The sequence below is a fragment of the Sipha flava genome, unplaced genomic scaffold, assembly GCF_003268045.1.
Source record: "Sipha flava isolate LNK unplaced genomic scaffold, YSA_version1 222_pilon_pilon, whole genome shotgun sequence".
Taxonomy (NCBI): domain Eukaryota; kingdom Metazoa; phylum Arthropoda; class Insecta; order Hemiptera; family Aphididae; genus Sipha; species Sipha flava.
The window spans coordinates 410,508-428,488 of record NW_020272853.1 but is presented as its reverse complement, the minus strand read 5'-3'; the positions used below and the strand labels follow the sequence as shown (position 1 = coordinate 428,488).

The window sequence follows — 17,981 nt, the reverse complement described above, 5'->3', positions numbered from 1 at the left end:
AAAAACGTAAAATCTTTCCCACTAATGTACCGGTCAAATAAAAAGGCGTGGATGACAGGTGTATTGTTTACAGAGTGGTTGTTATGTATCGATGTAGATATGAAAAAGGCAAATCGAAAAATGTTGATGTTCGTTGACAACTGTACCGCACACAATAATATTCCTCATCTTGAAAATATAAAAATTTATTTTTTACCTCCCAACACTACATCAACTCTCCAACCACTAGACCAAGAAATAATAAAAAAATTTAAAATGATGTATCGAAAGGAAATTGTTCGAGAAGTGTTGGCGTGCATGGGTGATGTTCCATGTAAAATTTCTATACTCACTGCTATGGAAATGGTACACAAAGCATGGGAAAATGTTAGTGCACAAACCATCGTGAATTACTTCAGAACTTGTGGTTTTATTAAGGATGGACAGAAAATTGGTGAAGGTATTCCTGTTCAAAGTGAAGAGGTTGAAATTCTGCTTAGCACATGGAACAGACTAGAAGTTCCCGTATCATTTGAAGAATTTGTTCACTTTGACGGTAATGTCGCAACTGCTGGTACTTTTACTGACGAGGAAATTATTCAATCTACTTCAGTCAATCAGCACAATTCTGACAATGATGACGAGGAAGAGGAGGCGGAGGTTCCTGTCATATCGTTAAAAGAAACAAAATTTTTTATGTCAGGATTACGTCAATTTTTTGAACAATCTGAAATGGACGAAAAAAGATGCGATACAATTTTCAATGCTATTATTAAGTTAGACAATGCTATGGACCAGATTGCGACCAACAATTTTTCACAAAAAAAAGTAACAGATTTCTTTAATATGTAATATGTATATAAAATATAATACTATGTATGTGTAATAAATAAATATCAATTAATAATTTTAAAATGTACATAATTATATTTATAATAAGTTAATGTCAAAATAAACGTTATATATGTATATACAATGTATTTTATTTATTAATTTTTTTCCTTCGATTATTCGAACACTCGGTAAATCAAAAACCTCTATAAATCGAATTTTGAACTCGGTCCCCTGAATTTCGAATTATCGAGTGACTACTGTAATATTTTTATAATAATTATTATAATAGTATTATAGTATTTAATCATCTGCGTATCCTTTGGTGCATCCATTACATAAAAATAAAAATAAATGTTATGCTATTGAACGAGTAGCTAGATTTGACAGTTAAATAAGTAACACGATGTGTTTTTATTCTAATTTTCGATGGGCTACGCACAATTCAAGTTACGCCGTTGCCTTTTTGTATTGATATTTTAATTAATTTTGTTCACAATGAAAAAGCGTTAGCGCTTGTGTATGTGTACCTTTCCCTTATCGATTTTGTGGCAGATTGCACGATGTTTCTATAAATTATTTTCAAAGTTTAACCTACCCGTCGACTTTTTAGAAAAAGATTAACTATGCAATCAGGTCCCCAACCAATATGTGTACGTTGAATATTTTAGAACCACCTTAAATTTGTTTCATTATTTTGTACCTACACGTTTATTATCATTAAAACATCGGTTTGATATCATATTTGCATGTCATTTAATTAATGTTACATGTTATGAAGCAACATCAGGGTATAGTAATTATTATTAAAATTCAGTTTTATAATTAGTTCTGTGTTCATCCAATAATGGACTAATAGAAATTGACATTCAAATTTGCTTTCAAATTATAATCTAAAATCATAAATGGCTGTAAAATTATAATACTCATGTGCGTATACTAGATTACACGAACATCGTAATTAACATCTATGGTATCGTAGATGTAAATGGCAACGTACGTCTGCCATTTAGTTATTGTGTTATATTGTAACAGCTATATTTGATTTCCGATTTTTTTTTATATTATTTCTTGTATTAATAATATGAACTATTTTTATATAGTTTTCGCATTGTACATTTAACAACATTTTTATAAATTAGTAAATATTTGGATGGACTGAATAAAATATAGCACTGATTTTCGAACGAAAGAATTCACAACTATTGGTGGTTTTCGCCAATGAATACATAAATGAGGCTCACAAGACATAAGTGCGACAATAACATATACTCGTATTTTAATGCCGTTTGGCATAATTTTCACTGTATCTGGACGGTTGATTTTATATTTTACACAAAATAATCCTTGGACTCGATTCGTATATTATTAATTTCTTAACCTCGGATTCAATTAGTATATTATTTTTTTTCCATTCCAGTAAGTTAAACGAATCAGAAGAATGTTTCGATACATTCTGCGAAAATAAAATCGAAAAAATGTATAGTGGTTTGGTCTTAAAAGTGATAAATCCAATTACATTGAAAACGTTATACTACTATCCTCGATTGAAAACGTCGCCAGGGGCAATATCCGGAAATAACATTGCAAAAGAAAATCGAAAAATGTTTTTTATAATGTCATTCGAAAAGTGACACATTCAAATACTACGGACGTGTCAATTAATGGAAAGATCAAAAACTGGAATGTAAAAAAGTAACGAGAAGGTATATAAAGGAGGACCTGGAAAAACTGTGAAACAGTATCGAACATTTTTTAATTTGGTCGCCAGTAATGTATTCTAGTACGATAACCTATGTCATATAATTATATACAATATATTATAATAAATTTAGTTCTCCGAGTAACTATCCACAAATATAACGAATATCTTATGTAAATCGAGTCATTAGTGGAATAGTAGTTTCGGAGATCATCCCGAATGAACACAGGTGATTTTCCATTGTAAAAATGTAATACGTATAAACAGGTAGTGGCAAACTGAAATATTTCCAGAGTATTTTTTTCCAATACCTAGGAATGACGCTCACAACCCAACGGCTATCATACATGAACATTTGACAATGGGTTTTTACCACTTCTTTAAAACTGTCACGGAAGCAGGCCCTTACAGTACGAATAAATAACTAAATTAACTAAAAATAACCCGTAAGTAATTACCCACCCTCAGTCGGTCACCCATCTACCTTTAAAAAAATTTCAGAGGCGGCTGCCTCTCGACGTCCCTCTTCGCCACGCCACCGTATACAGGGGCGCGTGCGATGTCTCCCGAGACAACGAAGATAATCAAATAATATGCTAAATTTTTACCAAAACTAAAAACGAAATTAAAATATGAATAATTTTACAATCCTTGTCCCTGCGAATTGCACGGAAAAAATAACAGAATTTGATTTTGTACTTGTCGTCTCGGGAAAATAAAATGATATCGTATTATTTGGGTGTATCATCGTGGGACGATCTGTGTGCATTATAACACCGTGTCTCGTTTGTTGTTCGGTAATTGTACGGCGTTGAAGTGCATGTAAACGAAAAACGCTCCGGATACTGCAGCCAGGACGAATGTGTAGTAGGGGAGCTCTCTACAACTATTTCCTGGGCGTCGGTTCACGTGTGACAACCTAGGCCTTTATAATAAAATAATAATGCGTACGACTCGAAGTGTAAAGTTTGTTGAACTGCACCGAGTACACACGCATCGTGTAGCGCGTTACGAGTGCGTTCGTGCTGCGAATGCACGTGCGCGTACGTTACAATCGCGAAATCGGTCGAATGTAAACAACTCGTGTACAGAAAACTTGATCGAAAAAATCGGTACAATACCCTCTATATTGACCTTTTTAGTGTTTTTTACCCGACTGAAAAAACGATATAATCTCCTACCGTTGTCACCGACCGATAAATAACACTGCTGTACACTGTCAAACGACAAGTTCTTACGTTTCGCGGTGAACTGAATGAATGAATGAATTTGATATCGTATAACGTGCAATATACGACGAATACTACTGATTTATAGATATCATACTTTTTTATTACCTATTATTATTGTTTTCTGTTTTCGTAAGCAAGATATTTGACGGGTTTCGATCAAAAATATCAGCAACGATAAACTGAATCTGAATTTTACCATCATATGCTGAAATAGTCGTTTAATTTACCTGGGAAATTCGATATAATCGACATAATTTTCAATATAATACATTTCGTGTATGAGTCAATACTATCACGTATTGGAGTTATCACTGTGTCCGTGTCGAAAATTCAATGCTTTCGTATAAGTTTAACATTCTCCGCAAAATCCGTTGATCGTATATGATACGGATACGCATCTCGTTTGGTATGTACGTACAGCAGCGGATTCTATTAAAATTCGAAATGACATGACTGCGTCGTGTCGCGAGATTTGAAAAATGTATTTCTTTAACCGTCTATATGTGTAAGGGTAATATTTTTCGACTCGGGAAATATAAATCAAAGCGGTTCACAATAATAACCTCATTTGTTTTTAACAAAATATTGCGATTTTACACGGAAAAGAAGTTCAAATACATAAATAAATTAACCATCTCCCAACATGAAACCCAGCCCATCGGGAACTTTCCCAATCACTCGATACGCTAATCCGTCCCTGGAGTCGAGTGACGGATACAAATGCAAATTACATATATTAAAATGGACGGAGTGTACCGTGCCTCAGATTAAATTGTATAAAATGTAATCTATATGCACAATATTATCGTACAGTTCGGTCGGTATAACGTCATCGCGGAGCGTACTCGTTCTACGCGTTATAATATGATACACGCACCCAGTGGTATTGCGTATTGTTTTATAACAGTGGCGCACATGAACGCGGCGCAGTGGCGAGCTAATGAATATATTAGTAATAATAATAATATTTCATCGTTTTCGTAATAATATAAATAATGTAATATATGTAATATAATAATAAACACGTGTTATGGTCCGGTACATCCAAAATGGGGGAGGGGAAGTCCTGAACACCAGAAGGTACTACAAGGTAATATACTTAGTTGGGTGACAGATATTTTCCGTAATAGGTATACCCTTCTACAAGCATCCATGCGAGTACTTACATAATCATTTACAAGCCTAGAGCTTATATAGTAAGTAGTAGCTGTTTGTCTTATAAAAAATGAAATAATCCAATGTATAAATAAACAAACAAATTAATTTATATATTAATTTACGAGTATCAACCGTTTACTAACCTTTAGTTTTAAATATATTTTTATTATTTTATTAATAAATAATCAGTTTTGTTCCAATGTGTTTCGTAAAATAAACCTTGTACATTTTCACACGAACACTATTTTCAACCGTATTTCATATTATTATTATTATTATTTTAATATATTCCGTTCGTTTTCTTACGTCGTGTTTTGTGAAATTTCAATAATTGGATGTGTCGCAGTTCGTCGAGGCGGAGGAAAAATGTTAGGTAGTGCAGTGCAGTGACCGTAAAGCATACGAGATCCAACTAGTGCAGCACCGAGAATAATCCTATGCAGTTTCCAAGTGATATGACATTGGAGACGACCGGATTACGAAAGGGGAAGGCGAGCGAAAAGATTCGACGAAACATTTCGGTGCACTGCTCTCCGAGTACCATATCGGTAAGAAAAGCGGCGTCTAGACCGAGGCGACCAGTTGATTGATTAGTTAGGAACACGTGAAATCGTTTTTTGTGTTCTTAGCACAATAGTCTTCAGCTTAATAAATCTCTTTAGTTTTTTATTTTTTTTCTATAAATTAATTTATTGAACAGTTTTAATGTTAAATTTAAAGATCGTTTATAAACCCTGGATATTATCTTAAACCATATTTTATTTTTTTTTCTAGTAATTACTGTAAATTTCACTCAGTCCCTATGTGTTTATGTACTGATCAGATCGTTTTAGTTTAATTTAATGTCAATAAAAGTTGTTTCTCTCGCTATTATGAAAAATTAAGACACGCCCGTTTCGTTGGAAACGCACCGTCAACGTTTCCAACAGAACATTTTTCTGCCAATTGTCGAAATCATTAACAACACTGTACAATCGGACACCGCTGGACCCGTCGCGAGACGGTGACGGACGGAAAGCGTGAGAGAGTGTGCGTGCGCGGGATGGGACGTGGAACGTACGACAATAATGAACGCGCACCGTCAGCGGTGCTGAGCCGTACGAACGCGTATCACTCTCACTGCGGCGCGTAATGGCAATGACACAGTGTCGGCCGTGAACCTCGAGCCCGGGTCGCGGGCCGGCGGGTAGCGGTGGCACGGCGCCGTACCCGCGCGCGTACAGTCCGAGAGATGAAAGACCTGCGCGCCAAATCCGCGTGCCGCCGTCCGCCGCCCTCTACGGACGCGGTCGTGACACACTTGGCAACGTCGCAGCCGCCGCCTCTACGGATACGGTCTCGCGCGCGCACCGTTTTCCACGCCGTTCCCGTCGCCACAGCTACCGACCGCACGATCCGATCGCTTCCCCGACCCTCCTGCCGTCTCGTAACTCTTTCTCACTCGTACCTTATCGCGCAACAACATAACATCTCTCTCGTCCGCCCTCTCGCTCTTTCCCTCTCGTCAGCCCTCTTGCTATTTCCCTCTCGCCCGTCACCACCGCGTTGTGCCACCTCCTGTTCCGTCGCTCGCGCACTTTCATCTCTTCCGTTCAATCGGCTTGCACTCTTCCGCTTGCCGCTCACTCACTCTCCCTCCTTTCCTTTACCATCGCCCCCTCGCAATCGCTCCCCGCCCTCGTGTACCCGTTCGCGTAGCGTTCGCAGGCGTGCACACGAGGAAACGCGTATCAAAAGTTTCCGAATACCTCGTCGAATTACGCGTCCAACACATTTTTTCACCCTGTTCGAAGGATACGGACATTTCCATTACGAATTTTTTAATATCCGTATTTTAACTATCGTACACGACGGGGCTGATTATCCGAAACACGACGTTAATATCATCTCGTAAGCTATACTGAATTGTATTCCGGAACGATGGGGTTGTTTTTTTTTTCTTCATTCGACAGCGTTGATCGTCAACGGACGGACGGCGGCGATAATTGTCAAACCGAATTGAATCGAGTGAGGGTTCGCGCACGTTATCATTATCGCCGGGCTGGTTACGTACGTGTACGAACTCGTGCCATGACCAACGCCGGTGTGGTCACGTCGTGTCATTCCTACGCGCGCGCCGCGGACTTGCACCACTACGTTGGTACACCGTAGCCCCGGCTCAATGACTCGACGATCACGGCGTGCGCCGTGCACGGCAATTCCTTATCTCGTTTCGTCGCGATCCTTAAACGTTTTTGTTGTTGTTGTTGTTGTTGTTTTCTTTTTCTTTCCGATTTTACGTGTTTCGCTGTTGCGACGAACATCTCGTTGCAGTGCCGAATGCAGGATACAATTTCGGAGGGGAGTTTCGCTAGTGCGTTAAACGTAAAACGTCAACAGCAATGCTTTATTACTCATTGTGTAATATATATTTGTGTTTTGTGCGCAAGTCTCACGGGACACTTTGAAAAAATTATTACATTTGTGGGACGGTTAGTCTGCTGATATTCCGGGGGTGCGGGTTGAACCCCTGAACAATGCCCGTTGCGTTCAATCGGCACGTCTCCGGCAGTGTCCGTTGTTCGAACGATAATAATCATTTACCGTTAACTACTGTTGTTGATCACCGGAAACCGCGTGGTGAACTGATGGCGTTTGATGTTCAGGCGAGCCAAGTGCACCGCATCTCTCAACCGGCACAACACGGTCGTCCGCAAATAACGCAAACGTCTGAAACGTTCCTATTGTTACGGACGGTAGAAAAACGTTCCGGGCGCGTTCAAAAAAATCACTCTGTATATGTACGCGCCGCACGTTGTGTATCGGATGCGCGCGCGCGCGCACGCACGTCATCGCCTAATACGCGTCGCGGCGAACCCGGGAGCAGCCTGTGTACAATCTGCGTAGCATATTATATTGATCGCACTACGCGAGTCTATTTTTTATTTTCTTTTTTCCCCATCAAAACCGATTTTTTTGCCGTATCGCGCGGAAATAAAATTCACGCCGTTCCGTCGCAGTTTCCGCGTAAACCCGATCGCTGCCGCCGATGTCTTTGAACCCGTCATCGACGATGCCGTGTGATTATCGGTAATTTTATATTTGATTTTTCCTCCTCGAATGGTCTCCTCGAAGCTGGTAAAATACATTAAAAATACCAAATCCCAAGAAAAATCATCATAGCATTTCCCCGTACACAACATTTTATCGTTATTTTGTCGAAGGATTAATGATTGAACAACGCACTGTTAATAATTTATTTTCGTTCGCTATTGTTATTATTCCCCCGTCGTTCGTGACGTATTAATGATTGTTAAAGTTAATCAGTTTCCTTCGCTTAAAAAGGTATTCGTCGTTAAACGGAATATCAGCTGCGATGTTCAACTTTTTTAATTCAACGCTTTGATCTTGCTTCGATACACAGTACACGCCAGTGCCAGTGACGTATTTAGGAATTTCAGGATAAAGGCAACACATATTTTGCCGCTTCCAGCCTACCTCCGAGTAACGTGAAAATATCTATAATTTTATTAGCTACCTTTTTAGAGAGGTTTGAGAATAACGAATTCATTGAGGTGATCCTGGTACACCATAATGAATTTAAATTTCCCATTAGGATGAGGCTGGAGATCTATCAAATAAATTTGTCATCGGGAGTTAAAGTCAGAAGATATTATTGATTTAACTACTGCTCCTTTTTTCAAGTATTTTTGTTTTTGTTGACATGGTTCACAAAAATGCAAAAATGTCTCAATGTTGTTATGTGTTATATTTTTATGTTTATTATCAAGTTCCTTGATCATCCGCCCATCATGTCCTATTAATACGCGTGTGGTTTGTAATACAACAAATAGCTCACTGTTGAGCATATAGTACAGACTATATTGTCATATTTTATAGCAACTATAAGTTTCATTTTTCCTTGTACAACCAGAACATCATACCTATCACAACAGAAATAAATTAATAAAAATTAATCTAAATAAAACTTTTTTTAAATTATTTTATAAAAGTAATTTGTAAATTTTCTTTAATAAATTTCAAGTTAAGAATTATAAACTTTTGTTATTTTGGATGGTCATTGATTTATTAAATGATTTTATAGCTTAGCAATAAACTTGAAAAACTAAAAAATAATATGTAAATGAGTAACTTCCAAGCCTTTTACTTACCTTTTCATTAAACGGACTAAAAATCTTTAGGTTCTTTTTTTTCTTACGTCCAGCTTTAATTTGAAAAATATTTTTTATCAACTGTTATGTTCTTTTATCTGATGAACCTGTACTGTTCATCAGATAAAAAACTAGTACGATTGGTCAATTTTTACAATTTTTTTGTAGTTTGTTATTAAAACTTGGCTTTAAATCAATCGTATCCATAGACGCAACACCTTGTGAGACACGAAAATTACGATATTGTAATAGAATTATAAGTACGTTCAATATTTTTATTCAGAATTATTATTCCAACTATTATAATTATTATTATTATTATTATTATTGTAGCAGGATAAGAATCTTAATCTCTATTGTCACGCTTTACGTCAATTTTTACAAATCGTGCTTGCGCATTTACAATGAACAATAAGTAAAGTCTTTAGTAATAGGCAATGCCCAATTTTGTTTATTTTCATCTTAAAGTGTACTTCAAGTTTGGCATTATACATAATACCTAGGCAAAGCTCGTATTATGTAAATTACCGAGTGATTTTTGGCATTTTATATAATGCCTAAATATTTTGCAAAATACCGGATTATTTATATTGCCGGAATATATACATTATATTAAATATATATTTCATGTATCATAAAAAACTAATAGACTATAAAATTTAAAAACATTTTTCTCGATTTAAAAGTAAATAAAATAGGTTATTTCAACTTTAATTGACAATACCACTAAGGCTGAACAGCGGTTTTGTGCCATTGTATACCGTAAATAGTGTTTGATTTTTTTTAGCATTGAAAAATAACGTTCGTCACGAATTTTTGAAGTTTGATCTTACGGATAAATTAGACATGGATTAGATCGTTCGAGTTTAGTGTGTACTCAATTTGTGTACTATTTGCGAGTTCTATCACACGAATCTAAGAAAGTTAATAAACTAAAAAGACATCTTAACACTATTTATCCCATATTGGTTGATATACTATTTTGTCTTTGAAAAGAACATCGAATTAAAGAAAAACGTGTGTGGCTTAACCGTCTATCTAATACACTTACAGTTTCTTTATTAAAAACTAACAAGGCACTATTTGACGTGGCTTGAAAAATCGTACACTCCAAAAAATAGTACTCGTATAACATCGAAGAGGAACTTATGAAACCTAACATAATCATGGTGCAACAGCTATGCTCGGGAGTTTAATTGAATTATTGAAGAACAAATTCTTTTTCGTGTTACGTCTGCGTGTAAAAATACATATTTTTCTAATAATAGAACTACTCATTGGCTAAACAATTTACTGATGATATATGAATGGTCAAGTTGTCTTTTTTAAGTGCTATTTTTGAACCGTTAAATTAATTGAATGTTGAAATTCAAAGAAAAAATCGGACAATGATTGATATTGGTTAAAAATTTTATTTTATATAATTTTAATTTCTAGAATTACAATAATTTATTTTTATTTTTTTACGGCACGAATAGTTAAATTTTAAATCTCAGAGTCACATTCATAAAAATTGGGACCACTAGTCTATAGTCTAGTATGTAATCTTCGAATAATAAATATTAGTTGTCCCTCTATTTTTTTAAAAATTTGCTGCCCCTCCGAATTTTAAAAAAATTGCCGCTCTGGAAAACAGGACCTATATCCCCTTTCTAAATATGCTCCAATATACAGAGTAATATTTTATTCATTGAAAAATGTCCAACGCACAGCCAGACGAAAAAAAAACCCTGTACAGTTGGCGCCCAAAATTATAAATTTTAAGTAGTAATGTAATGTATATTCGAAAAATTGAATTAGAGTAATAGAATTAGAATTATTAGAGTATTTTGCACAATTTTTATTATTGTATTTTAATTGCCCTGTCAAATAATAAATATCGCTGGCTTCGAATCCACTTATCGCAGGCCTTTATGCACCATAAGCCATATAATATTATTATTAAACGCTTTGTGTTGCGCGAAAACTTAAACGAATAATTTTCGTGAACATTACATGAACATTACACAGACAATCGTTTGAATCATTTGTTTTCATAAATTGTTATTTGAATGTTCATACCTAATTATAAAAGACTAGGAAATTACATGAATTAATGAATAAAGAGTGTTTCTCTTTTATATTTGCCAAATAACTTTAATACTTAAATTAATAACATAAATATTCAAGTAAAATACGCTATTACTCTATTATTGGATAAACATTTTTAGATTATATATTTCATCCCGAATAACCAAATACATGTAGGTAAAAAATTATTACCAAAAAGAATAATAAAAAACATATAATTTTAAAAACAAAAAATGCAAATAAACATAATTCGGCTGATATAAGACACATTTTGGGGCTCAGCCACATGATGCACCCTGCAGAACAATCGACAGTTAAAGCATTCGATTGAACGAGCTATAGTGTTCCTTTGGTCATTTTTAAAATTACTATTTTATTTTTAACTTATAAAATCGGCACAAGCGAAATTTACCGAACAGAAATATTATAAATGTAAGGGATAAACATATTTTATTGAGTATAAGCGACACTAACGATAAGATCGTGTTCACCAAGCGACAAACACATAACGGTTGGTGGCTCTTTTCCTAAATTTATCACCTATTATAATGTAAATAATATGAAATATATTTGATGCAATAACTATTGTTAATATAATTCTTATTTTATACTTTGGTCGCAATACTATACTAATACTGTTCTTAACAATAGGACATTTGGTCGACTATATTTTATAAACAGTATGTTGTTGTAATGAATGCAAAATAATAATTATATGTAACTGGTGCATAAAATTTATTTTATATAATAAGTATCTTAAAGGGGAATGAACGCCAAAAGCAAGGAACAACGATATCTTGTATTTATCGCTTGGCGAACTCGATTTTCATTAGTCACTTGTACCGAAATGTATAAATTAAATATCTCATTACTAAACTGTCAGATATATTCATTTTGTGTTTTGCTTATCGATATACCTTACATGATATTATTAGTAAATACATTTTGTAAATTCATTTTTTTAATTTCAGTTTATTTAAAATAAAATATGAGATAAAATATATGGGAACTTGATACGTTTATTTTTGTCGAAGAAATTTATAAATCTTTAATTACATTTTAGCTTTAAGTCTACTTATCGTACATTTTAAGACCATTATGTTCGTTTCCGCTTATTGTCTTATTTTATTTTGAAATAATTTCAATACTGTAATCACCCTATACAAGTTGTCGCATATCATTAAAATGACACCGTCAATAAAACCATTAAAGATTAGAGTAAATAATATAATCATATAATGTGTTTGTTGTATAGATAACGTAGGGTACCTACATTTAATTTACAATTTACTTATTTCAGACCTTATGAACACTAAACAAATATTAATGTGTTAATAGTTTAAAATTTTATTTAGGTTTATATATATATATAATATATGATTTGTTTTGTTACTGAATTACAAAAACGTAAATCATTCCTATCATTCAGGCGAAACGTTGCTCATCAATCCACTGGGTTTCAAGGTACTTTATTTGAATATAAAATAAACAAAAATTCTATTTCTATAGAATATGGTTAAAAAATATAGTTCGGAAAATTAATAGAACGTGTAAATATGATGTTAAATCGGGAAATAGGAAATATCGTCTCTCTGAATCATTTGGAAAAAATTTAACTCAATTATAAACTATTTGTTACGTGATACTGGTTGAAATTAACACGGTTTCTGCAGCAGCACAGTCGGCACATACGAATTTGCCGACAAAACGTTTCAGCCGAGTTCACACGTATGTCTTGCTGGTAATTTCAATGGAATTATTATTGCAATGTTACTGCAGTGTGCGTTCGAGTTTTCCACGTTGTGCCGCAGACGTGGGCTAATGGCAAAACGAATGACCAACACTGAAAAGCATACGCATTGTCGCATTGTTTTGTTTCTCACCAAACCGGGCTTCAGCTAAAATTACCAATACACATTGTAAAAGCATATCTATTTTTGTTGATTCTTCTTTTAGTTGAGTAAACGACGACCACATACAACTGAACCGAAGGGTATCGAACAATAATAATCGGACGACCAAGTCCGGCGATCAGACTTCAAAACGACCTTAACAATGTTCGCAAGATTAAAAGGCGGGGAAACGAAGCGCGACAGCTCGTGGCGTCAACCGAGCCACGTTCGATATAAGATATCACACAATATGAACTTGTGATATCGTGTTACAGAATAATACTTCGATGGTTTTCGTCGAAAATCCCAGAAGCCCTGTTCAAAAATAATGGTCATTAAAGAACAACTCAGCGCGCGTATTGTTCTGAGGTGGCTGCAGAGTTTTGGATGAAATCGGTATAAAACCATATTCATTTGTCAATCATAACGATTGAAACAATATTCATATATAATTGGAATTCAAATATTTAAAATAAAAACTTTGTACAATAATGAATACACATTTGATTTTACGTGTTGAATCTGAAACGTATAATAAAAATGTATTAATATTTAAAAACCAATATTTTAAAATGAATGAAAATTTAAAATTGTATGAATGTATAATACTTAATTCAATGTTTAAAAATGTATATCCAATGAATATTGAACATTTATCAAATATTAACATTTTTTAAAAATATTTAGCTGCGATTGCAATTTTGAGTTACAATAACAATAGTAAATATTTTATTGTACGTAGTCGTCCGCAAGACCACGAAATCAGTGATTGAACAATCAGAAGGTTTTTTTCCTTGCATCTTTCTTTGTTTTGTGATGTTAAATCGTTACGCATATTTTATTCGCATTGCGTTCTACCGAAACCAATACCTATAATATTTACTGATAAATATAGAAACGTTTACACGTAAAGCGTTATCGTTTCAATGTGTCATGTTTTACTAATAGTTTAATTATAGTTATAGGTGTAATCAGTACCGTAATGGAGGGTACATGGGGGTACGGAGACGTATACCCACCTCCTAATTTTAAAAAATTAAGCACGTAACCTCAACGAAAATCGTTTAACGTTACCCGGTAAATAATAATCATTAAATTTTGATATACAATGAGTAAAAAAAGATTAGCGTAATTTGTTTAACTCACTGAAAAAAAAAAAAAATAAGTCTGTGGTTTACTTGTACCACGGTTATAGATAATGCTATCTTTAATCGTGACTTATACAGAGACCGTTTGTATACAGATCTTTTTTTAAACTATTCGATAACGTCCACAATATTGTGCATATATTTTCTTTTAGAATGATTCAGGTGTGTACCCATAAACTTGTTTAGGACTACATCACGGGGTGTATTCAGATCAGCGGTTCTCAACCTTTTTGATAATTTTATATTTTTTATAATGTTACCAATATGTCTAACGACTCTTTTATAATGTAAGCATTGAAAAATTTTACAAACTGTTATTATTGTATTTATTTGTGTATATATTTTACAAAAAAAAGTATATTATAAAAGCCGATTGGCGTTAATTAATGGGGAAAAAAATAAAAATTATGTAAATTTTAATATTTTGTTAATTTAATGACTCTTTTACTGTTGTTGATTTGAAATAATTTTTTTTCACATGATGTGACCCTAAAAATGTTGGTGGCGACCCCCGGTTGAAAATCGCTGATGTAGATTGTTTTGAAAACGATGATAAATAAAAATAATTGCAATCGAAAACATATTAACATATTTCGACGAAAGCTATTTAACGCTTTTCGAAGTTTTCTATCAACTTTTCCTTGTGTTCAGAAAAAAGAACTAAGAAAATCGTACAGATATATATCTATAACATAATAACTTAGTTTTCAATGAAATAAAACGATATAAAACCTAACTTAGTAAAGCTTTCGGAAAACTAACGACAGAAAAATAAATGGTTGTTTTATAAGCAATGCTTTTCTCACTTAGCTTTGGCTTACTTAAAATGTTTAAAACGTAAACAATAATAAATTTACGCTACCTACGTACGATTGATCAGTAGATAATATTTGGGCGTATTAACTCTTAAGGTTTTAGTAATAATATGGATTGACAATCACAATGTTCACTACTTTTTCGATAAAAATCGTGATTAGGCGTTGTGCCACAATAGATGTACACACGGTTGTAGAATCATAAAACCGTAGTGTAGTCGGAAAACAATATAATAATAATTATAATACAACAAGACAGTGTATTCCAAAACTTATGGATGTGACATAGACGATATTTCGATAATGAAAAACACTATCGAAAAAACGAAGAGTTAAAAGTAGTAATGGTAATTATTCGAACATTCGAATATCAGTATTCGATGTTATAATACAATACATAACGAAAATTATTCGTTTAAGTTTTCGCGCCACACAAAACGTTTAATAATAACATTATATGGCTTATGGTGCATAAAGGCCTGCGAGAAGTGGATTCGAAGCCAGCGATATTTACTATTTGACAGGACAATTAAAATACAAAAATAAAAATTGTGCATAATACTCGAATATCATAATTAAATTATTAATACAATATAAATTATAAATCACTATAGTGAGCATCGCTTAGAACGAGATACTGCTTACAACAGGCAAAACGTTAGGTCCCGGCACGGCACATATGATTGTATGTTAAAATATACGTCTACAACGAGTATGGTTATAACGAGTAAAATAAAGTTAACTACGAACAGGTACCTGCAAGATGAGAACTATATTCGTATTTAGGTCGATTAATCATTGATATACATTATCTTTAGTTGTGTAGACATGGATTACTTATTAATAATAAATGGTATAAAAAGCTTGTCATGGAAAAACGGATTAAACAAATTATATATTGTAGCATTGAATACTGATATTCGAATGATCAAATATTCAAATATTATTTACGAATAGAACCATTCGAATTCGAATATTCGAATATACATTACATTACTAGTTCATGATTTAGATCTTCAATTTCAGAAATTCATTGCTAGAAAATTCATTAGCGAAATAATTAATAACGTAAAAATGTTTACTAAATAAATGTTATATATTTTCTTTCTATCGTCTATATGATACTTATTTTTTAACATAGTTGATTTGGTTTAATTTTTATTTTAAGTAAATATAATGAAAGATCGTAAAGTACACTGATATTTATTTTATTGAAAGGTTCGGCAGCTAATCCAACTATCCGAGAACAATAACTTGTCGTAATACATTTGATACTATAAGAGCATTATTTCATGAACACGATTCAGTTTTAGTCTATGAAGTCACCAGTGCATCATTTTTAAGTAGTTAATAATATTTAAAATAATGTGTTTTTTTCACGTTTGAAAATCTAATATCTTATGTATATACTTCTAATAATACAGAGTACCTATTATAGTTTCATAATGAAATTAATGATTTCACGTAATTATTAATTATTCCAGTGTCTTGCTTACTCTGAAAGATGAGCATAAGGAGATGCCTAAAAAGCATTTACACCTGGAACTACTGTCTGTCCTTATTGTTATCACTTTGTCACTATAATAATTCTAATCATGTTATCTCGCCCGAGGAGATTCAACGAATATTTCATAAATATAACACGTTCATTATTTAAATATAAATACCAAACAGATACAATAATTACAAGATAATATTATGGTTACAACGCAATTGCATAACGGCTTCCTATAATTTTAATAAGCTCTTTAGTGACAATGCGTCTGCAGTAGTCTCTACAAAAATGAGAACCATTAGAATAATTAGTTGTTACAAGAATTATACGGTAGTTATTCATTTATGAATATTATGGGTATAGTGCTCAACGAAAATAAACACTTTCAAATAACAAGTGGCTTATATTTTGAATTATAAGCGCTTATATACTCAATTCGAGAAAATAACGTTTACGTCCCTATTATAAATGTGAAAAGCATCAATACTTCTGCTAGTGTTAAACTGTGTTGTGTACAAAATGATTGAAATTAAAAATAAACATTATAATAATATATTATTGCATCGTCATTTCCGGTAAGCCTTGTATTTATTTTACTATTTTATTCGTCGTAACGAATATACTTGTTTATATACGAGTATACTTGTTAATTCATCAGTTATTTTGTTATTATATCATTTTAAAACCGAGGAGTTTCTAAATTAAATATTTTCATGACATTAAATACTAAGTCGGATAATATGTTTTTCTTTTCCCCTCCTTTATATTTACTTTTATACTTATATACTTATATTTGTAAATTGGGTTCTAGTTGATAGCGTTATAATATCGATACGATCGATACGTCAACTCGTGAACATCGACATGTGGGCAAGAATTGGCATTTGTCCCCCTGGGTTTTCAATAATTGATTTATTAATAATTCAAGGTGAAATTGTATTTTATTTTTGCACCAAATGTTTGTTTTAAAATATCTTTCCATGAGGATTTCATAAAATAAAATATTTAGAATATAAAGAGAATTAATTAAAAAAAAGTTCAAATTTTTAATCACCCCAAACTTTTCTAAAGATGTTAACGATCCATTTGTATGCGTAAATATGAAATTAACTAGGTAAATTGTTATAGAAGATTCTTAATGTTCATTTTCAGAAGAAACTTTTACACATTTGTATTCATACAACACATTAAGGAAATGTGAATAAAAATAAAAAAAATTAATGTAGATTGAGTATACGCCCTATATTTAGTATATTTTTAAGACGTATTATATGCATAGGTTTTTATATGCGCTTTCAAAAAGCTTAAAAGCTATTATATTCTCGAGGTCTAACAATATTGTTTTCAGTTCAGCGAATTCGGTCGTTCTAAAACGCCTATCTCTTTTTTTATTTCTTTCTGTGCTGGCTTTGCCAATTCATGTTTTATAAACATTCATACTTCTGAACATGTATACTATTGTAAGATATATGATAAAAAATGATTTGAAAAAATTCCCAGAACATTAG

At 33.1% G+C, this 17,981-nt stretch overlaps 1 protein-coding gene across 1 annotated transcript; it reads left to right on the top strand.

The window, feature by feature from the left end:
* Nucleotides 1-24: 24 nt before the first annotated feature.
* LOC112683227 (tigger transposable element-derived protein 6-like) lies at nucleotides 25-8,542 on the top strand. Its single transcript, XM_025554144.1, has 2 exons — nucleotides 25-807; nucleotides 8,498-8,542. The coding sequence occupies exons 1-2, from the start codon at nucleotides 25-27 to the stop codon at nucleotides 8,540-8,542; spliced, it is 828 nt and encodes a 275-aa protein (XP_025409929.1).
* Nucleotides 8,543-17,981: the final 9,439 nt, after the last annotated feature.

What these genes read in the sequence shown, in the direction of transcription:
- LOC112683227 (XM_025554144.1), top strand. Translation starts at nt 25, where the DNA reads ATGTACCGGTCAAATAAAAAGGCGTGGATGACAGGTGTATTGTTTACA. An exon ending in ACAATTTTTCACAAAAAAAA is followed by an intron (nt 808 to 8,497) that starts GTAACAGATTTC and finishes ATTTCCCATTAG; the next exon opens with GATGAGGCTGGAGATCTATC.